The following is a 15,677-nucleotide window of genomic DNA, read 5'->3' as shown; positions in this document are numbered from 1 at the left end:
CGAGAGACGCCACAATGGCTGGTTCACGCAGCGTGCCCGCCCTGGCGATTACACCATGAAGGCGCCGAAGATTTAACGCTGTGTTACGGTGCGGGATGAATCCGGATTGATCCGGATGGACCAAGTCACCGAGTACCCTAATCAACCGGGCCGCCAGGATTTTAGCCAGAATTTTCGGCTCTGCGTTAAGGAGTGAGATAGGCCTATATGAGGCGCACTTATCTCGGGGTTTGCCCTCTTTGTGTATAACCACAATCGTCGCCAGTCGCTGATCCAACGGGAGGGCCCCACTCCCCCGCGCCTCCACGAACATGGCGCGCAGGTGAGGGGCAACCCTATCCGGAAATAGCTTGTACAGGTCGACCGGCAAGCCGTTCGGACCCGAGGCCTTGCCCGAGTACAAAGCGCGGATAGCCCCCGCCACCTCATCGACCGTTATGTCACCATCTAGATCGTCCCTATCTATATCAGAGAGACAGGGCAATGCAATATCACGCAGGAGGTCACGCGAGTCCTCGGGCGGCCTGTCCGACACTGAGGCATAAACCATACGGAAATAGTCCGAGAAACACTGCACAATACTCTCAGGTTCCACAATCACCTCTCCCCCCTCTCCCGTCAACTCCGGCACTACTCTATTGACCCGTTCTTTTTTGTCCAGCCAAGCCAGGAGTTTCCCGGCCTTGTCACCAACATCATACAGACGGCCCTGCTGTTCCCTACCGAGGATCTTAGCGGCATTCGTCACCAGGTCCTTATACTCGGATTGCTTCAAGCACAGCTCATGCAGTGAGGCCTCTGTAACCTCCTCCTCCAGCGCTCCCTCCAAAGCCGCGATCTCCTCCTCAACCTGCAAAACCTCGCCATCTCTCCGCCGCTTGGCAGCCACTACAAGGGAGAGGGCTTCCCCTCGCAGCACGGTCTTAAATGCTTCCCACAGCGACACTGCCGAGTCCACGGATCCCTGATTGTCCTTGAAAAAATAATCTACTGTCTTTACCAGCGGGCTGCGCATCTTGGGGTCTCGGAAATACCAAGGGTTGATAGGGGCCACCCTTCCCCCTCCCTCTCGACCCAGATCCAGCCTGACCCACACCGGCGAATGGTCAGATATACCACGCGCCATGTGCCTGGCCTCAGACACCAATGAGGCATGCGCAGCCAGAGTGAGTAGGTAGTCAATCCTAGAAAGGCTACCATGCGCCCCGGAGTGGAAAGTGTATTGGCTCTGTGTGGGGTGCCGGAGCCTCCAGCAGTCTATCAGGCCAAGCGTATCTAGAAAGTCTGGAAGCCACTTCTGAGCCCCCCCCGTGTCTCTGGGCGGGTATCTATCCAGCAGGCCGGAGCCAACAGCGTTGAAATCACCTCCCACTACAAGCATACCCCCCGGGAGATCCAGCAGGGCCCTACCCAGATTTGTGAAAGTGGAGGCCTGCAGGGCCGGCGGGACATAAACCGAAACTAAAACCAAAGTTCTTCCTTCCCACCGCCCCGCCACCGCCACAAACCTCCCCCTATCATCAACAATGGTGGAGTCCACCTCAAATGGTAGCGAGGCTCTGACTAGGATGCCCACACCCCTGGACCCAGAGGAGAATCCCGAATGAGCTATGAATTTATAACCCTTCCTATTCAGGGCATAGCACGTATTACCTATAAGATGCGTCTCCTGCAGCAGGGCGACATCCGGCAATGACCGTTTCAAGAATTGCAAAACAATCCCACGCTTAATGCGATCCCCCAAACCATTCACATTCCAGCTTATAACACTTAAACCCCTACCCCCCATCCCCAAACGTAAAGAGGCCCACCCCACACCCGAAGAGCTCCCATGGAACAGTCCTGGAAATAATCACTATGCCTTGCTGAAACAAACCCCCCAACAACAACCCCAAAATCCTGGAAACCCCCCCCACCCTGCACCCCTGCTGCAGCTTACAAAGCCCCCCCAACTTGCAGTGTGCCTGTCGCCCTACCAAACCCAAAATCTACAAAAAGTACCCTAAGGGAGGAAAGAGCTCCCCTCGTCCTCCCACAACCTCCGTGTTTACTGCAAGTCATTATCTAAAGTCAGTCCGGTTCCGAATACATCAACCTTGTTCATCCCGGCCACTGTCCCCGTCTACGGCAGTGTCCTCTTCCGTGCGTCGTCGAGGCAGAGCGTCCAGCCATTCATCCGACATGGCAGGCGACTCAAAGAAGAATGTTCGGTCCTCAAACACCACACGTAGTCTGGCAGGGAAGAGCATGGCGTATTTCAGATCCCTCTCCCGAAGCCTCCTCTTCACCCCCAGGAAGCCCTGCCGCTGCCTCTGTACCTGCTGGGTGAAGTCAGGATAGAAATTCACCGACGCGTTCTGGAAGGGGACTGGGCCCGTTACCCTCGAGGCCTGCAGGATAGCGTCCCGGTCTCGAAAATGAAAGAGCCGGGCGACGATCGGCCTCGGTGTGGCTCCCACCTTGGGCCGCCCACCAGGCACTCTATGGGCCCGCTCAACTGCGAAGAACTTCCCTAGACCCTTAGGCTGCAGATGATTGAGCACCAAGTCCTCCACGAGCAGGTCCACTGAAATCTCGTCCGAGGACTCCGGGACCCCGATAACGCGCACGTTGTTGCGCCTGGCCCGGCTCTCGAAGTCCTCCAGCCGACGGGCTGCGAGATCATGCTCGGTCCGCAACTTACGGACCTCGGTCTGCAGGTCCGAGACCTCATCGGCGAGGCCCGTGGTCTTGATGTGCAGGGATTTGACCCGTTCATTTGTTTTGCCCAAATCCGCGCGGATCAGATTAACATCCACCAAGATGGTATCCACTTTGTGCGCCAGGGCATCAAACTGTCTCCCAATCGAAGTCTGCAGCCCGTCAAGTGCACCCATGACATCCTGCAGTGAGAGCTCCGGGGCCAAGGGCGAAGCAGTCTTCTGTGTATCCGGGGACTGGCTCTGTGCACCCGGTGACCCCTTCTGCTGGGCATAGCGGTCCATGTTATTGGCTTGAGTGTAGGCTCCCCGCCTGGTGGCCTTGGGCTTCGGCCGATCCACCTCTGCTTTGCCCGACATGGTGGGCTCGAGCAAGTCGGGTCAAACAGGACTGCCCTCTCTCAGCGAGAGAGAGCAGGAGTGCTCCGTCTTACGATGGGTCGCCAGTGTGGCATGCAGAGCGTCCAAATGATGATAAAGCAGACGCGATCACTCCCTGGGCTGGGCAGACCAAGGGCGAGAAAGTGAAAGTGAAAGGATAGGGACCTCCGTCCGGCAGTTCACACCTCGCCTGGCCGCTGTTGTTCAATTAGAGGTCGGGCATCCTGCCAACTCGAGCCCCTGGCATCCCTCGGAGATTGGCCTCAATCTTCCGCCATGCATAACTCCGGTTCCCGGTGGGCGATTCGACCTCGGGTGGCATCGATCGCCTCCCTGACAAGTCATCTACACGGTGCCATGCATACAAACAGGATTATGTACAGGATAGACGACAGAGGGCACGAGGGTCTCGGGAGCTCAAAGCTCACGCGGCCATCTTGGTCAAGCGCTAGGCTCCTCCCCAATAATTAATTTATTAAGAAACATACACAATTCTTGTATATCCCTCCAGGGGTCAATTACAGTACAAATAAGATAAAAGCACATACGAATCAGAAATAAAATGAACCACAATTACTAACGGGGAGTACCCTCATGCACAGTGTCTAAAGTGCAGTTGCATATTCTGATCCAATGACTAACATCGAATCTTGAGTCCTGGTAAATATAGAAATCAATTCATCATAGTTTCTCTTTGTGCACCGACGAGCTTTGGTGGACTCTACTACATAAACGCCACCCTTTTCTGGGGGCGTGGCTAGGCGCAGGGCAAGATGGCCGCATAATGTCGCCACTCTGCCGGCCACCGATAATATCCTGAATTTATCCTGGTGCTCGGAAGGTATCGCACACGTCCAGATGAGGCGCACGCTATCCTGCCAATGCTGGTGTGACCGGGGGCAGATTTGGCTGCGGAGATCAACTTTGGTGCGCGACAACTGACAGCCCTGCCCGGGGAAACCATCAAGACAAAATGGTGGCGCCCGGCTGCTGGTGACCGCGGCGGCTCGGATTGCCGCTTCTCTGGCTCCTGCGTTTGCCGCGACCCAGGCTGGCTGCGGGTGCGGTCGGAGGAACATGCTGGCGGGGTCGCGGATCGGGCTGCCGGGATCCGGGTGTTGGAGAAACAATCAAGACAAAATGGCGACACTGGTGACCGCGGCGGTCCGGATTGCCGCTTCTCTGGATCCCGCGTTCGCCGCGACCCAGGCGGGCTGCGGTTGCGGCCGGAGGAGCCAGCTGGCGGGGTTGTGGATCGGGCTGACAGGATCCGGGTGCTGGAGGTGCACTAGCTGCTGGGTGAGCTGCACCACGGGCCCAGATGCGTGTGTGGATGCAGCAACAAACGACGGTGGAGACCCGGCGGTGAGTCTGTTTGGCGGCTGCTGTGTGCGGGGAGGCATATAAAGAGCACCAACAATAGCATTATATACAGATCCCAGCGTGGTGCTGCTTGGTGTGCTGGGAGTGACTCTGGCGGAGGCTGTGGACATTGGGAGCACCGTTCACTGCCCGGAGGGAGATCGGGGGCAAGGAGCATATTGACTACCCCTAGCTACTATTCCAGTATGGCCATAGCGCTGCAGGTTTCATAACCAAGGATACAGGTGCTGTTGCCTCATTGGGCGCCACCAGACTGGCATATTAAGCTTACATTCCTACCTGCCTGACAGAGACTGTTTGGCCCTCTGGCAACCACCGGTGCTGTGTACTATTGATAGTGGGATAATCTGAAGTGCCCCCCAGCTATCTGTTTGTCGCCTACCCACAGGCTTATGCGTAGCTTAAGGGAGGTCTCACCCGTGTTGATCCGCTTATGCACACACTGCACCTGCACATACCTCACCAAAAGTTCCTCTGGTGGAGTGATCACTTGCTGACTGGGACAATACGAGCGCGGAGGTGCTGAGTGAGTTGCAGCATGGGGAAGTCAGACAAACATCAACAGCGCAACCCCGGCATCGACTACACTGGAGAAGTCCCTAGCAGCTATAAACATGATGGCCTAAAGAAGGTTGAGTCAAAGACATCCGACATGGCACAATTATTGGCGGTCATCCAAGCAAAGAATGAGGACCTTGAAGCGAGATCTCGGCGCAACAATGTACGCGTTTTTGGACTTCCGGAATCGACCAATGTTGGGCGCCTAGAAACATATGTCGAAACTCTCTTCCGCGAACTGTGCGGCGAAGGCACGCTATCCAGTATGTTTGCTGTCGAACGGGCTCATCGCTCCTTGACAATGCGACCACCACCAAGGGCGCCACCCAGACCGATCATTGCCTGCCTGCTCAATTACAGAGACAGGGACACCATACTAAGAGCTGCCAGGCAAAAAGGAAATGTCAACTATCAAGGAAATGTTCTTTCTTTTTATCCGGATTTCACGGTGACAGTCCAAGCGGCACGCAAGGAATTTCAGTCGACCAAGAAACTTCTATTTGCCGAAAAGATTCCTTACGCCATGCTTTATCTGGTGCGCCTTCGTAACGGAACTGAGGATAAGGCCAAGATCTTCACGAATCCTAAACGTGCACTGGATTACGCAAAAAAGCTGTGCCGCAAAAAGACGGCATCCTCCGCCACCTCAGATATCGATGACTGAGAACACCACCATTACACTCCTGCATACGCACTGAGGGCGGTTTGAGATGGAGGTCGGTCTCCGGGAAATCCGTCCCCTCTCGAGGTCTACTGATGACACCGCGCTGGAGTTATTACAACTACGCACTGCGTTGAGACTGTCACGTTAACAAGTTTGATGGTTTGGTATCCTTTTTATCTTCCTGGTTCTTTGTTTTATATGGACCTTTAATGGCTCAGGTATCGTACTGTTAAATGTGTGCCTTTATCATCAGACTATCATATAGGCTTGAGTGTTTTATCTGGACACTCGGTGGCCACCCCCCCTATTTACTGGGGAGGTTAGCTGTGTCGCAACGCCCCCCGAATGGGTAATCCCCACAATACTGCATTGTTGTTGTTTACTGTGTTGGGGATCAGTAAAGCTGTTGGGTATGGCTTTAGCAAAGTTAGGGTGCTGAAGTGGGTGGGAAAGGGTTGTATTGTGTTTTTCAACTTGGTTCGAAGTGATCGCGCTTATGCACATGATGGGGCTGTGTTTACCAGAGATTGGTTGGGATTGACATGCATGTTTGACCCTGCTATCTTACTCCTGCTTCATATAGTAATTGTCAATTATCTTCTGGTACTGCGATGTGAGAGATCACAATGCAATGTGAGGTTTTCTGCAATACGTCTCTGGCTCTATACTACACTCTCGGGTGTCTGCCTGGTTGCGGGTCTCTGTCATGGTTATGATTCCTATCTCCATTATTCTGTTGCCTCAAAATATGCATGTTGACTATACCTGCTTGACGTGGAATGTGAGGGAGCTTAATACCCCCCCAAAAAATTTGCCAAGTGCTTGCCTACCTAGACAGACATACGGTTCAGCTAGCTCTGTTGCAGGAAACACATCGGACTAGATCATCGGAGGCCAGAATTGCCACAAAGTGGGCTGGGTACAAACTAGCATCCTCCTACTCTGCCTACGCGAGAGGGGTTCTTATCTTGGTTAAAGGTGGTCTGCAATTTACGCCGCTAAAAACACATACTGATGATGATGGACGGTGTGCCATGGTCCATGGGAAATTAGGGCACAGTCTTGCCACTGTCATTAATATATATGGCCCCGTAACAGATGACCCACAAGTCTATTTTCGCATGCTCACAGTGTTGCGCACTTGGCCGGAGGCAGCTATTTTATGGGGAGGAGACCTAAATACACACCTAGATCCTCTTCGAGACAGGTCGAGCCCACAGGGTGCGCGCACTGTGAAAGTTGCTCAGTGTGTTCGGGATGCTATGGTGGAGATGGGGCTGGTAGACACATGGCGTCTACGTAACGCAGAACTGAGAATAGGCACACACATCACCCCTGCATATAATACATGGTCCAGATTGGATTATTGGATTTTAAATGAAGAATGTAATAACTGGGTCACTGACATACTTATACTACCAGGAACGTTATCGGACCATAACCCAGTGAAGCTCCATATTAGGCTGCCCTCGACTATCCATCGCCCGTTTACATGGCGATTCAGGACTGAGGCTTTACTGGACCCTATCTATAATGATGCCATAAGACAAGCTATTACGCAATTCTTTGAAATAAATGTGGGCACGGTGTATAGTGCTGCCACCCTGTGGGAGGCCTTTAAAGTTACTGTGCGGGGAGAATGCATAAGCACCGCGGCCGGCATCCTGCGGGACATTCGGGCCAACTTACTATACTCGAAAACACAATAGCGAGCCTGGAACGCGATTATGCGACCACACCCAACGCCAACACATTGGCATGCATAAAAGAACAAATACTGGAATATGATGTTATGGTGGAAACTGAATCTCGCTATCTGTCGCGCCGTCAAACTGCAAAGGCATACGGGGAGGGAGGCCGCCCCGGCCGTCAATTAGCCGCTAAACTCAAATTCCGAGATGGCCATTTCCCCATCATGAAAATAATAGACGCCCACGGGGACGAACACTACACGCCTCAGGGGATAGTTGAACAATTCAGATCTTGCTATTCGACTCTGTATACTTCACAGGGGGGAACAGATGAAGCAGCGCTGGATGCCTACTTCGCTGATATCGCTTGCGCCTGGCTGGCAGACGGCCATCGGGACTATCTTAGTCAACCTATAGGCGAAAAAGATATCAAAACGGCAATTCGATCTTTACCCAACAAAAAGGCCCCAGGTCCAGATGGACTGACAGCGGAATTCTACAAAGAATATGCCGATCTTTTAGCGCCCTACCTCCTAGAAGTGTATGCTGAAGCCCACAAAACTGGTATTCTCCCCCCCCCGTCCCTGAGACAAGCCTTGGTCATCACATTACTTAAAAAAGATAAAATCCCGTCCAAATGTGACTCCTACCACCCGTTATCACTAATTAATATTGACGCAAAGATCTTGGCGAAAATCTTTGCCACGCGCCTCCAACCTTTGATGACCGGTCTCGTGCTTCCAGATCTATCCGGCTTTATACCGGAACGGTCTACATCACACAATCTGAGAACGCTTTTTGCTATGTACCATATTTTGAACCCAGATTTGCCGGCTGCTGAGGTAATGCTAGATGCAGCTAAGGCATTTAATTCCATTGAATGGGGTTACATGTTTTGTGTGCTGAAGCGAATGGGATTTCCACCAATCTTTATGCGTTGGGTGCAGCTGTTATACACTGAACCATCGGCAAGGGTCAGAGTGGGGGGGGCCTCACGTCCGCGCCCCTTTCCATCAAAAGAGGCACTCGTCAGGGTTGCCCCCTGTCGCCACTTTTATTCGCTCTCACACTTGAACCCCTCGCTTGCGCCATTCGGCAACGCCATAGGGACTCAGCCCTTAATTTTAATCATCGTCCTGTCGGCATATCTTTATATGCTGACGATATGGTGCTTTTCATACGTGAGCCACATAAAAACTTAAACCCCATAAAACCCCATCCTACGGGAATATATACGATTTGGTTTATTGTCCGGACTAACAATAAATTGGGATGAATCTGTCATTGTTCCTTTGACGATGATTACCACTCCTCCGCAAATGGAATATCCACTGATTTGGTCAACAGATCCTGTAAAATATTTGGGGGTGTAGGTACATCGTGATCCAGAGATAGTAATCAGGGACAACTATGGCACAGCCTGCGCGGATTTAGAATCTCAGGTCGATAGGTGGTCCTCGCTGCCCCTCTCCTTGGCTGACCGCATAGCCCTTATCAAAATGATCGTATTACCGCGCTTTTTCTACCTCTTTAATAATATTCCATTACACTACCAAAACAGCTCTTTCGCACTCTGCGTACCCAACTGCTACGGCTAATATGGAATGGAAAACAAGCCAGGGTCAGCTGGCACACACTTACTCTGGACTATGCACGGGGTGGTTTCTGTGCCCCTGACCTCTATATATACTATTTATGCGCGCAGGTGCAATATGCTTACTATTGGCACAATCCGCATGCCTTCATGCCCCACGTGGCAGTCGAAGATGGGGAAGCTCACCCTATACCACTGAACGGAATACTAACACACACGCGCAGGGGCACACCTCGAGCCGAAATAAACACAGTTGATGCCACCATAGCAGCCTGGTAAGCCATCGGTAAATTAACAGATAAATTACCATTGTACGCTCCTGCTCGCACACCATGCTTCCCTATCAGTGATGCAGGAAACAGGAGCGATTCGATCATTGAAAATGGTGGGCATTCAGTGTATGCAGGATGTCTTCATAGGAGGTAGGTTTCTTAAGGCTGAAGACCTCCACTATATTGCTAATCAATCATTGCTGTTCCAATTCACTATTCACCGATTGAAGCTAGCGCTCAAAGGGCACTAAAGCTCCTTCCCGGAGGAGCCACCCACATTACAACCGCTACAACTGTTACTAGCGGCCCCTTCCAAACGTAAGTTGGTGACTAAACTTTATAAGGCAGTGCGCTCTGAACTGGTAAGGAAAGAGGATGCCAGCTTAGATAAGTGGAATAGCAAATTGGATCCCCCACTGGACCTGATGGCTTGGGAACATATATGTGCATTAACGGGTAAACTGACGCCAAAAAGCAATCTCAGAATCATTCATTTTAAATTTGTACACCAGGTTTACTATACACCCCTGAAACTGTACAAGATTGGACTGCGGGAAAATAGTGATTGTAAACGGTGTAGCCAACCTGATGCAGATTTCTGGCACCTGGCGTGGCACTGTGCTGCGGTCGCATAGTTCTGGGTGGAGGTTATACAGCGTTTGCAAAATATATCTGGGCAACAATTGCAATGTATACCTGTGGTGTGCTTATTGAGTTATGTACCTCATGTTAAGGGCACGATGGGTAAATTATTAAGGATCGCGTTATTGTTGGCAAAGCGGCGCGTTGCAATGACTTGGGGAAGCTCGTTGATCCCACAATGTGAACGCTGGCTAACAGATATGGTTTATTGTAAAGAGGCTCTCGAGCTGTATGCGGAAGAATTACCATCCTCCTCTAAACCTAAAGACATTTGGGAACTGCTGCGACGATCTCTAATGACGACCTCTCAGCAAGACTCTTCGATCATTTCTTCCATTAATATTGATGTATAATATGCTCTCTCCATGCAATATCAGATATGCAATGTATACTAGCTCATCTATTGACTATATGTGCAATGATAGAACTGATCACTTCTAGTTGGTTGTGTTTGTTGTGGTCGATAATATACCGCCACATAGTAGATTTCTGTACTAACTCTGTTCGAAACTCAATAAACAGAAAACATTTTTTAAAAAACACTACCCTTTTCTAGACAATACAATTTGGGCATTTATCTCCCTCAATTGGATAAACAATTTTATGGAGAATCGTAAACTAGCCGTGTTCCAGAATTATTCGCACTTTGGGTGTGTGTTCTTAATGTAAAGCGGTAATTTCAATAAGGGCCTATGACTGGTCCCTCATTTTATATCATCACGCTCCTGGCCCCACTTCCTTTATGTATGATTTATTGGGGGGGTGGGAGGTTCCTGAGCACATCTTTATCTCCAGAATCCAGGGCATCTCAAATACTGCTGGTTGAGAGTTAGTTGTTATTCTTCTTTGACCCAGACTACAGTTGTAGATAGTAGTTGTATTCCAAGACCACCTGGGTCAAAACAATGGGTAGTTTTCTTCCTCCCCTTTCTCCATTTCTGTATTCGTACGTGCTGTACTGTTTTGGGAAGTAATTTATCCTACTCCTAGAGTTTAGCTTTAGACAATTAACAACTAGTCTGCCACTGCCTTAAGCCCATTAAGAAAGTTAATGCAAGTAGCATCAACTCTACCATGCAATCACAGAATTATCCGTGTCGTCCATGTTACACATGCATGAATGCTGAAATTCCATAATCAATCTACAAATTCAAGACATTTATGATCCAATACAGTGTTTACAGAGCAAAACTGACAGTTCAACCAGCAGTTGCACACAAATTATGCATAGCACCGTAAGAGTTCAGCTTAACAATGGATTTTAAAAGTGTATGAGGTGCTAACACTAAAAAATGATGATGATTACTGAAGTATCAGCACCTCATACATCTAGTTAAATTAATAATCTTAGGGTAGAGGACATTACCCAGGCACTACGTGATGTAACAGGACTCCACAAATACCCAATCAATCTAATTAGTCTGTGAAAAGGCGTACTTAGCAAAGGGTACCTCCTTGTTCCTTCAATCATAATGTATCGGAAAGCCACTGCATAACTCTACACCACAGTTTGAAACACTAGAAATCTTCAATGAAATGCAGGAAATGAGAAAATGTATATTCAAAGTAGGAAGTGATCCATGGGTCAATTTCTCCTGTCCAAAACCAATCACAAATGGATTTATCTATAGTTGGATGTGAACATTTAAGGCATGGCTTTCATGGTTGTGAAATGCTGTGAAGTGGTCTCTGGAAAAAACAAACTTCTCACAGAGCCATCATTGTGCACAGAAACGGAGCCATCAATTGGTGGCAAGTCAACCCTCATCCCATACTCAGACTGCCAAATGGAGTTAGCTGTGACCATGGTCTTTCATTAAAATTAACACTAGGGAAACAACCAGATGAGAAAAACCATGTCACATTCAAATCTGTCTCAGCAAGGCATTGATATTCTTTTAATTCAGCAGAGGCCAGCTTATTGGGATGTAAATGGGGTATTTGTGTGTTCGCACACCCAAGAAAAGCATATTGCAAAGATATGATTACCTACTCAACAGAGCAGCATGTTCCATCAATCTGAATAAAATTATGTTTGAGTATTCATATCTAGCATTAAAGAAAAAACAAATAAACAGCACCAAAGCACATGCATCCTTGATCACAAATTTTCAGGGAGAAGCAGAATGAACTGAATATAATATTCACAGTTACTGTCTTTATTCTGGTGTCAGGCGGCAGAGTGGCAAAAGATCACATCATTGAAATTTTGTTTTCCAGTTAACAGACTGGCTGCGATCCAAAATGTGCTTTATTTTGCTACACTGTAGGCAGTATTTGTAATCTGAGACCTAATTTACAGAGTTTTTTTATAGAAATTAAATAAACATGCCAGACAAACAGAAGTGCAGTGGTTAGATGAAGGGAGTAAAAAGCAGTATGAAAAATTACCTACTTGTCTCTGGTAAATATATATGCCACCACGTCTTTGGAGGATGCAATCAAAACTCCACTCACAATGGCCCAAAATACTGAAGAAAAAGAAAATATCTTAAGTATGCATGTAGATGGCACTTAAAATACACTTAATATAGGAGAAAAAGACAAAATGACAAGAACAAGACCTATATTTTGCAAAGAGAGAAATATCTGTTATATAAATAGAAAATTGCCAAAAATGTGTATCGAATATGCTACTTACCAGTATGCATCTGTTCTTGGCATGTAGGGCTGCTGACATTCATATCTGTGCATAGATTGCCGCCTAGTGTTGGGTCCGGATGATTGCACATTGTTGTCCTGGAAGAGTCTTCGAAGTATCACGAGATAGGTGGCTCCTCCCCTGGACTACAGTGCGCATGGGCATCCTCTCCATCCTCAGATTGTTTTTTCGCCATTGTGGCAGTGATGGAGTAGATACAGTAAGTGATGACCATGCTATACAGTAATTCTGAGTGCTGCAGCCGCTACAGGCGCCGGGGAGGAGGGTGGGCGATATGAATGTCAGCAGCCCTACATGCCAAGAACAGATGCATACTGGTAAGTAGCATATTCGGTTCAAGGCATGTGGGCTGCTGAATTCATATCTGTGCATAGATTATATAGCAGTCCCTCCATTAGCGGCGGCTGCCCGTGCCAGCTGCAGCAGTCTGAAAAAGGGTCTTGAGAACAGCCTGTCCTACAGCTGCCTGCTGTTTTGAATGCACATCTACACAGTAGTGTTTAGTAAATGTATGTATAGTGGACCATGTGGCTGCTCTACATATTTCCTCTAAAGGAATGTTCCCTGGGAAAGCCATGGACGCCCCTAACTTTCGTGTTGAGTGGGCTCTGGGAGGAATCGTTAATGTGCGTTTAGCTTTTTCATGGCAAATTTGAATACATTTAACGATCCATCTGGCTATCCCTGCATTGGAAATGGCATTGCCCTTGTGTTGTGGAGAAAAGGCAACGAACAGTTGTTTTGTTTTCCTAAAATCCTTTGTCCTGTCTATATAGTACATGAGGGCCCTCTTTACATCTAGTGTATGGAGCATTCTCTCTGCGACATTTTCTGGATTTGGAAAGAAAACAGGCAGTTCAATAGTCTGATTCATGTGGAACTGCGATATCACTTTAGGCATGAATGTGGGGTTGGTACGTAGTACAACTCTGTTTGCGTGAACCTGTATGAATGGCTCTTGAATGGTTAGTGCCTGGAGTTCACTAACTCTTCTCAACGAAGTGATTGCCACTAAGAAAGCTACTTTCCAGGTGAGGAATTGAATCTCACATGAGTGTAGAGGTTCAAAGGGTGGACCCATCAATCTGGTGAGGACCACATTCAGGTTCCACACCGGTGCCGGTGGGTGTGTTGGAGGAATCACTCGTTTGAGTCCCTATAAGAAGGCTTTGATGGCAGGCACTCTGAATAAAGAGAGGTGCTACCTGTTTTGAAGATAGGCTGCTATTGCAATTAGATGTATACGGATGGAGCTGTATGCCAGATTGCATCGGTATAAGTGTAACAGGTAACAGATGATGTTCTGAATGGATGCATCCAGCGGATTAATGTCATTGTTTTTACAGTAAATGACACATCTTTTCCATTTAGCCGCATAGCAAGCTCTGGTTGTGGGTCTCCTGGCCTCCTTGATGATATGCATACATTCTGGAGGCAGGTTCAGGTAGCCAAACTCTAAGACTTCAGGAGCCAGATCGCCAGGTTCAGCTGTTGCGGATCTGGGTGCTGAATTTCGCCATGGTTCTGTGTTAAAAGTTTGGGTGTTAGCCGCAGTCTTTGAGGCGGCACCACGGAAAGTTCTAGCAACGTGGTGTACCATGGCTGGCGTGCCCACATTGGAGCAACCAGGATGAGTGTCATTGTGTGTTGCCTTAGTTTGCGTGCCACTAGCGGTATTAATGGCGCTGGGGGAAAAGCGTTCGCAAATCTGCCTGACCAGTTCATCCATATCGCATTGCCCTGCGACTGTGGATGCGGGAACCTGGCGACAAAGCGTTGGCATTTTGCGTTTTCCCTTGTGGCGAATAGGTCTATCTCTGGATGACCCCACTGCTGAAAGTACGGATAGGGTACTGATGGATGTAGCTCCCACTCGTGCATTTGGTGGCTGTGTCTGCTGAGCAGATCCACCATTTGGTTGTCCTTGCCAGGGAGGTGTTCTGCCATGAGGAACATGTTCCTCTGAATTGCCCACCTCCAAATGCTCGGAGCCAGATGAGACAACTGTGGAGAGCGTGTTCCTCCCTGCTTCTGTATGTAGTACATGGCAGTCATGTTGTCCGTCCAGATCAACACTACTTTGTTGCACAAGTGTACCTTGAATGCCTTCATCGCCAGGAAGATTGCCATCAGTTCCAGAAGGTTGATGTGCATCTTCTGTTGCTGTGTCGTCCATAGTCCCTGCACTGTGTAATTGAGTACATGAGCTCCCCATCCCTGGAGAGACGCGTCCGCCGTCAGTATTATTTGTGGAACAGGCTCTTGGAACGGTCGGCCCTTGCAAATGTTTTGTGGATTCCACCAATGCAGAGAGTTGTATGCCCGACCGCTCACCAACACTAGGTCTTTCAACTGTCCTGGAGTCTGATTCCATTGACGTGCCAAGCACTCCTGAAGCGGGCGCATATGTAGTCTTGCGTGCGGGACTATGAAGATGCAGGAGGCCATCATGCCTATCAACTGCATGAACACTCGCGCTGGAAGGGAGTGTTGAGGTCTGAACTTCTTTATCAGCAGTTGCATGCTGTTGATCCTCAGTAAATTTGGCTGAGCTTTGGCTGCCAGAGTGTCTATGGTCGCGCACAGGTACTGCCGTACGTGGGCGGGTTGAAGATGTGACTTTGGATAATTCAGTGAGAATCCCAGACTGTGAAGAAGGTGAATGGTGTGGGATATGTGGCTGGCACACTGCCTGGCTGACTTTGCCTGAACAAGCCAGTCGTCCAGGTAAGGGAAGACGTGAATGCGCTGTCTCCTTAAGTGTGCAGCCACTGTTGCTAGGCACTTGGTAAAGACTCTGGGCGCCATCGTTACTCCGAAAGGGAGGACTTTCAACTGATAATGCTGATCTTGAAGAGTGAACCTGAGATATTTTCTGTGTGATGGGTGTATGGGTATGTGGAAATACGCATCCTTTAAATCCAGTGTTGCTAGGAAGTCTCCCTGACTGAGTAACGGCAGAACCTGCTGGAGGGTGAGCATATGAAAATGCACTGACAGAATGTATTGGTTGAGAGGTCTCAGGTCCAGTATAGGTCTGAGAGACCCGTCCTTTTTTGGGATTAAGAAGTACAGAGAGTACACCCCTGACCCTCGCTGTTCCACAGGCACGAGCTCTATGGCTTCTTTCT

The 15,677-nt window shown here is 49.1% G+C and overlaps 1 protein-coding gene across 4 annotated transcripts in view; it reads right to left on the bottom strand.

The window, feature by feature from the left end:
- Positions 1 to 15,677, bottom strand: part of LOC146858425 (multidrug and toxin extrusion protein 2-like) — a 564,202-nt gene that overhangs the window by 233,977 nt on the left and 314,548 nt on the right. For all 4 annotated transcript variants that reach the window (XM_085649344.1, XM_085649345.1, XM_085649346.1 and 1 more), the window contains one exon: positions 12,280 to 12,355. In XM_085649344.1, the coding sequence (XP_085505470.1) occupies positions 12,280 to 12,355 (76 nt within the window). The remainder of the gene's footprint in view (positions 1 to 12,279; positions 12,356 to 15,677) is intronic.

Source organism: Triturus cristatus, chromosome 3_2 (genome assembly GCF_964204655.1).
Source record: "Triturus cristatus chromosome 3_2, aTriCri1.1, whole genome shotgun sequence".
NCBI lineage: Eukaryota > Metazoa > Chordata > Amphibia > Caudata > Salamandridae > Triturus > Triturus cristatus.
The sequence above is the reverse complement of the archived record's forward strand: the minus strand, read 5'-3'. Positions and strand labels throughout refer to the sequence as shown.